At 43.3% G+C, this 7898-nt stretch overlaps 1 protein-coding gene across 1 annotated transcript in view; it reads right to left on the reverse strand.

Annotated features, from left to right (window-relative positions):
* The window catches only part of TBKBP1 (TBK1 binding protein 1), an 80334-nt gene extending 72872 nt beyond the window's left edge, over positions 1 to 7462 (reverse strand). Inside the window, exon 1 of the mRNA XM_063959649.1 lies at positions 6736 to 7462. Coding sequence (XP_063815719.1) covers positions 6736 to 6978 — 243 coding nt within the window. The 5' untranslated portion in view covers positions 6979 to 7462. The remainder of the gene's footprint in view (positions 1 to 6735) is intronic.
* Between the last annotated feature and the right edge of the window lie 436 nt (positions 7463 to 7898).

Consider the following 7898-nt stretch of genomic DNA (forward strand, 5'->3'; position numbering starts at 1 on the left):
AATGTTTGGATATGGGGGGTCATTCCAAGTTGATCGCTAGCTGCCGTTGTTCGCAGCGTAGCGATCAGGCTAAAAAACGGCATTTCTGCGGATGCATATGCCCCGCAATGCGCACGCGCAACGTACGGGTACAAAGCCCGTTGTGGTTGTGCACAGGTTCTACCGAAGATTTCAGTCGCACTGACGACCGCAAGAAGATTGACAGAAAGGGGGCGTTTCTGGGTGTCAACTGACCGTTTTCAGGGAGGGTTTGCAAAAACGCAGGCGTGTCTGAAAATACACAGGTGTGGCTGGGCGTTCGCAGGGCGGGTGTATGACGTCAAATCCGGACACGAATAGGCTGAAGTGATCGCAAGCGCTGAGTAGGTTCAGAGTTACTCAGAAACTGCACAAACTGTTTTTGCAGAGCTCGGCTGCACATGCGTTTGCACTTCTGCTAAGATAAAATACACTCCCCAGTGGGCGGCGGCATAGCGTTTGCACGGCTGCTAAAACTAGCCAGCGAGCAATCAACTCGGAATGACCCCCATGGTACAGAACCCCTGGGACTCCTCCCTTAATGACTAATTAGGCACATTGAAGTTTTTAATTATTTCTAATTGGCCAATAATGACATGTAATTTTTTGGGGTGAAAAAGTACAAAGTGATGGAAATCGGAGTTCAAAGTTTGGGACAGGTATATTGGGGTGCTTTATAAGTGGTATAGGTGTTTTTAGGCTTGCAGGTGGGAGTAATCAGTCTGTTTCCACTTTTTTTTTTTTAAAGTACCCTAAAATGACCCAAATGTATACTTGTACCCATTTTCATGTACCCCAAATTTAATGAGAACATTTATTTTGTACAAAATATATGCATTTAAAAAAATGGTGGAATGCAAGTTAACAGCCATTTCACACAATTTAAGTCCCCCAAAACTCTTTAATGCAACCTCTAATACACTTCTCTTCTGTTATCCTATGTTAGTTTAGCATTTTTTGGGGTACAGGCTGATTTCCCCCTTTTCACCTACACTTTTCACTGCAAGAGTTTTCACGTGAAACCCATTTGGAATTGAATAGGCAGAAAAACGGAAGCACACGTACCCGCGAAAAGCCATTTCCGAAGAAAATTTTCGTCCGAGTATCGCACAAAAAATTGCCACAAATTCGTGGCTAATTGAATACCCCCCATAATATTTTAAGCCTGGAACTCTGACTCTGTGAGTCATGGACTTTGCAATTAATATTATGCTTCATATTATATAACTAGTGTGCACTAATTAAATATTTCATTGTTAACAAATAGAAATATGATGGCAGCTGTTTCCCATAAAAGGGGAGTGCCAAGGCCAAGATCTCCTTCAGAAGCTGGAGATATCCTGGCATCTTGAAAGGAGCTGCAGTGGCCGGCTTGTGCGACTCTCACTCAGCCGGTTGATGGTCGTCGCAAGTGATCCCATGCTCCTGCTGCATTACCATATCTGTGCATTGCTGCTGCTTCCAAGGCCTCTGGTACTTTGGATACCGTGCCCTACTCTACCCTCAACCTGTCTGTTACATAAATAGAGATGTGCAGGTTCAGATTTACTCGGATCTCAAAAGGGCATCTTATGGCTGTCATGTGTTTTGAATAGCCAATAAGCAAATTTGGATAAATCCGAACTTGCACTAATTTGGCGTTAAGAACTAAGTAAATCTGAACCCACACATCTCTACTTATAACTATATAGTTTTTAAGTAAACACTCTAGCTTTACTACTGTCTCTGAAGCAGTGCTGGCAAGAGAAATGGAGGTTGACCTACTACTACCCAGCACTGATGGGCAGATGTATTAAGCCTGGAGAAGTGATAAAGTTGAAGGTGATAACACACCAGCCAATCAACATCTAACTGTCATTTTTCAAACCCGTAATGATTGGCTGGTGCGTTATCACCTTACATTTATCCCTGCTTTATCACTTTTCCGGGCTTAATACATCTGCCCCTGAGAAACTGGGAGCGATCTTACCTCGGGGCACAAAGAAAAAATGTTCCGCCACTGTCTATCACTAACCTGTATTTATCAGTGTTCTATTGCATTATGGGGGTCATTCCAACCCGTTTGCACGCTGCGGTGCGAATGGGGTGGAAATGCGCATGTGCGGCGCCCGCAATGCGCACGAGCGTCTTGACCAGCGACAGCTGTCGCTGGGCAACGACCAGAAGAAAGTGACTGCTAGCGCGATCGCAAGAAGATTGACAGCGGGGAGGCGTTCCAGGGCGGATACTCAACATTTTCCAGGGGTGGAGATCCGAACGCAGGCGTGTCCAGACAATTGGAGGGTGGACTTCTGACGTCAATTACGGGACCTTCATCACTGGAACCATCGCACAGGGTAAGTAACTGCAGGGCTAGTCTTGTTCTGCACAAAACTTTTTTAGCATAGAAGGGCTGCACAAGCGATCGCAGCCCTGCTATGCTAAAATACACTCCCCCATAGGCGGCGTCTAGTTGATCGCACGAGCAGCAAAAAGTTGCTACGTGCGAACAACTCGGAATGACCCCCGATATGTCATCTGATTACTCCTGCTCGCATAACAAGACTCTACATGCAATCACTGAGCTGTATCTACAAGTGCTCAATTACATGATCCTTCAGCCTATTTCTGTTCTGTATTTACCAGTGCTTTATTAGATGACCCATCATTCTATCACCAACCTGTATATAACATTACTCTATTACATAACCCTTTGTCCTATTACTAACCTGTACATACCAGTGTTGTACTACATCACCAGTCATCCTAACACTGATTAGTATCTACCAGCGCTGTATTACCTGACCATTCATTCTGTCACTGACCACTATCTACAAGCCCTCTGTTACAAGACTCTCCAACCTATCAGTGACCTGTATTTACAGCTACTTTACTACATAACCCTTCATTCCATCAATGATCTATACATACTCCTTCTCCGTAACAAGACACTTCATCTTACCACTGACCTGTACTCACTACTGCTCTTGCATGAACCTCTGTTCTATCACGGTCTTATATCCACTAGTGTTCTATAATGCAACCATTCTTTCTATCATTTCTTTATATCTACCAGTGCTCTTTTACATTACCCTTCATCCTATAGTGTTCTATAATGCAACCATTCGTTCTATCATTTCTTTATATCTACCAGTGCTCTTTTACATTACCCTTCATCCTATCACAGACCTCTAACTAACATTGATGTTATATTACCTTTCATCCTAGCAATGATCTTCACATACTACTGCACTGTAACATGGCCCTTCATCCTATCACTGACGACCTGTATATGCCACTTCCTTATTACATGACCCCTCATACCATCACTGACCTTTATTTACCAGTGCTCCATTACATGATCCTTCATCCTATAACTAATCTGTATTTACCAGTGCTATAGCACATGACCCGTCATCATATCACTGGCCTTTACTTAACAGTGCTCTGTTACATTACCCGCAATTCTAGCAATGATCTTTGCACTTTACCGCACCATAACACGCCCCTCTATCCTCTAACTGGCCGGTATCTGCCACTTCTCTATTACTCATCCTATCACTGAACTGTATTTACCACTACTCTATTACATGACCACAGTTATTTTATTTTATTACCCTTCATCCTATCGCTCAATTCTATCTAACAGTACTCTATTACATTACTTATCTAGCAATGATGTCTAATGCTACTGCACCATACCTCGGCCCTTCATTCTATCACTGACCTCTATCTGCCTCTTCTTTATTATATGGCCCACTGTTCTAGTCTGGTATCTACTAGTGCTCTATTTAATGACCCTTCATCTTATGACTAATCTTTATTTACCAGTGCTGTAGTACATGACCCTTCATCATATCTATTACCTGTATTTACCACTGTGCTATTACATAAGCCTTCATCCTATCACTAATACCCCTTTTCCACTATAGCACAGGTTGCAGCCGTGTCGCCTGACACGGCTGTGACCCGTGCTACAGCCCCCTTTCAGACAGCGCTCACCAACCTGGCATATTGCTGGGTTGGTGACGCTGCTAGTGATGCGGCAGGGGTGGCGCTGGGAGATCACATGATCTCCCAGCGCCGCCCTCCCTATATACTGTGAACGGGAGCTGTGTCGCCTCGACACGACGACCGTTCACACTAGACAGCTTACCGGGTTGAACACGTGTTCAACCCGGCTAGCTACCCGGGTAGGATTCCCGTATCACTTGATCCAGGTATTTGCAGGGAGACCCTTTTCTACTAGGAAAAAACACGGTAAATGCGCGCCCCCGCACATTTACCCGTGTTTTAAGGAGCTAGTGGAAAAGGGGTATAACCTGCATCTACAGTACCAGGGCTCTGTTACAATACCCTTCAGTATTCAGTTCTATTACATGACCCTTCACCATCACTGACTTCTATCAACAAGTGTTATATTACATGAAGTCTCATCTTATAACAGTTATTTAGTTATAATAACTGCTCTATTACATTTCATCCTATAACTACCATGTATCTATCACTGATCTACTGCATTTCTATCACTACTCGCCTACATAACCCCTTCACTAATACCTAACCACTTCTACTGTATGTGCAATAAGTAACTGTCCTTTATACATCCTATCTGTGACCTGTATTTACCATAGATAGATTACATAACCCTACATCTTATAACTAACCTGTATCTACCAGTGTTCCATTACATGACCCTTCAGTCCATTCCTGCATGTATCTATTAGCACCCTCATCACTATTTGTATACATTTGTATAGCACCACAAATTCCTTGTATCACAGCCAATACATAAATAAATGAATACAAATGAATAATACTCTAGAAACAAGACCGGTGTTAAGGTCCATACACACTAAATGATGTCGTTCTGTGAGCGACGTCATTTAATGTTTGCTGGGCGGTCGGAATACGCAATGAGTGATATGACCGCTCATATCGCTCCTCAGTGACGTCACGCAGCCACCGGCCGTGCATGCAGCTCCTGGACGACTGTCCAGATAGAGCATGCATACACTGCCGACAGCGACGATCGTTGCCAACCCGGTGGCCGCACATTGATCGTCACTGGCGCCATACACACTTGCCGAGAAAATGAGCAACATTGCTCAGTAAGGGGGACAATTGTGTTTGGGCCTTTAGAGACAGAAACTGCATTGTTACAATAACAAATTGTACAAAATACAGATTCTGAATGTAGACATTGGACTTGGCAGAATTGCACTTAGTTACATAAAACTGCAGCATAAGACAGACGTAAGTGGGGTAGACATAGAGGGGGCAGACAAGAGACATAAGCAGGGATGTGCGGTACATGGCTCAGGAGGAACTGGCTAGTATCATAGCCAGATTTACACACAATATATAAGTCAAAGGGTTCATGTGGACATTATACAAAGGTGCAGCAGTATAAACTGCAGGAAATGTGGCGTTTTAATCAGAGATGTGCAAAAAAGATAGGCACTGCCTCCGCTGCCATAGACTTTTCACTCCAGAGTATTGACTATAAAATTGATTAGATTAATACAAAGAAGATATTTCTAATACAGTCTTTGTATTTTTCATATACTTTATATGGTCAAAACTCCAGCGTATCCGTTAGTATGACAGGAAAGGCTCTGCCTCACCTCACCGGACATAAGGCAGTGAGGGCCCTACTTGTTGAGAGCTTGAAATCATCCTATTGCTGACCTGTATTCACCAGTGCTCTATTACATGACCTTTCATCCTTTCACTGACTTGCATCTGCCAGTTTACTATTACATAACCATACATCCTAGGATAGTGCTCTATAACATGACCCTACATACTATCACTGACCGGTAACTGACAGTTTTATATTACAAGACCATTCACACTATGACTCACCTGTATTTGCCATTGCTCTATTACTTGATCCTTCAACTTCTCACTGAATTGTATCTACCTGTGCTCTATTTCATGAAGCATCATCTTATAACTGTCATTTAGCAATAACTGCTCTTTTACTTGTCCTCTCATGCAATAACTGTCATGTATCTATCACTGATATATTGCATTTGTCTCACTACTTATCTGCACGACGCTTTAACTTATCCACCTCTAATATATGTTCAATAAATAACCATATCCTTTCTACATCCACATCATAATTTCATTGCGGTGCTTTGCTACTTAAACCATCTTATATTTTGAACATCTTTATCGTTTCTGTATTATATTATTACATGTCTCTAGTCCTGTTTCTCTCAAAGATGTACTGTGCAATTATTACATTCTTTAGACACACTGTATAACGGTCTTGAATCTTTCTTTGGACAATCTCATGACATCTCTCCACAAAATAACTGATGCACATGACCCTTCTCTCTACAGTTCTGTATCAGTCCCTGTAAAATAACCATATTGCTGCATTTTCTCTATCAGCAAACATTATCCATCCAGTTAGTTATTTTGTATTTATGATCCGGTTATATACCACTTGATTTTATGTTTGTTCTGTGTTTACCATGTTTCTTTACTACAGCTATAAAAATCATCATGTTTTTCTCTCCTAATCCTACAACTGCCTGGTGTATATTACACGGCCCTGCAACCCAGAACTACTCCGTTTTTCAATTGAACTTATTACATGACTGTTGTCATCGGTTGGGAACTATTAATTCTGCCATAGCTACTCTTGTCTTCATGTGTTGTCTCCTGTCTCTATATCCCTCTGTGTGCGTGTTAGTGGTCTCTGGATATGTGACAGGTGCTCACCTTGATCTCATAGACTTTGAGTTTCCTGCGCAGTGTTGCGTTCTCTCTCTCCAGGGCACTCAGACGCTCCTTGATGTCACCATACGCTGTTATCAAGGCAAAGTGTGAGGCTGAGCACATGTCTCCCGACTGGTCAGTGTTGGGACTGTCCACCCAGTCCTCCTCCTCCTCCTCTTCCTCCTCCTCTTGTGCCAATGTCTCCTGTGCAATGATGCTGATGTCATCACCAAACACCGAGTCCATTGCCAGGTGCAGTGGGAGGAGCCAAGTGGCGTGGATCCCTCTGCACTCGGCGCCCTGTGAGGATGGCAGGGTTCCTCTGGACGTATCCCACAAAGAAGGGATGTCCACTGTAGCAGGAAGTTAAGGACAGTAATGCTTAGGCGTCTTGGGAACAGCTGATGCGAGTGCTCACAACAACTTCATAGCATACACTTGAGAACGCAACATATCCGGGGGGTCAGTTCCTCTGTGCTACCTTATTGCAAATGTAAAAGCCGGGGGCCTGGTGTAGACTTGAGAAGAGACGTGGAGGATGCAGGGGGATATGTGTTATGCACCCTGCATGCAATGCACTCTCTCCACTTCCACCAGTACCCAGGAAGCTGTGCTGTCTATTCGTACTGGTCCATCTCGCTTGTTATGGTAAGGTCTGGCTGGTATTGTCCTGCTGTATCACCATGCTCCCTCCTCCTCTTCCCATAGCCCTCCTCTTCATTCAGTCTGGGTACCCCGTGACACAATGACATCAGTTCCTCTGAATCACTGGCTCAGGGATACTGAAAGAAAGACAGCAGCAGGCAGTGTGTGCAAGTGTGCAGCCAGCTTCTGGGATACAGGGAGCTCAGCAAGATGATGTTATGCTGCCTCCCAGCTTCCTTAAACGAGGCTGAAGTTAGCTTCTTATACAGCCAGCTTCTTATTCATTTCTTATTCACTTCTTATGTGGCTCGAGCTTCTTATTCACATTTTTTTATATTAAAACAATTAAGTAAGGATAGATTACTAAGTTAACACTTTGAATACACAAAAAAATGGTGTCCTGACATTATCCCTTAAACAGAAAGCATTTGGGCATGAAAATGGTGGTAAAGTGGGCACAGGCACCAGATTTCATCATTTTGAATAAGAAGCTGTAGTTCTGCAAGGGTTAAACAGCGTTG

This window comes from Pseudophryne corroboree, chromosome 3 (genome assembly GCF_028390025.1).
Source record: "Pseudophryne corroboree isolate aPseCor3 chromosome 3, aPseCor3.hap2, whole genome shotgun sequence".
Classification (NCBI taxonomy): Eukaryota; Metazoa; Chordata; class Amphibia; order Anura; family Myobatrachidae; genus Pseudophryne; species Pseudophryne corroboree.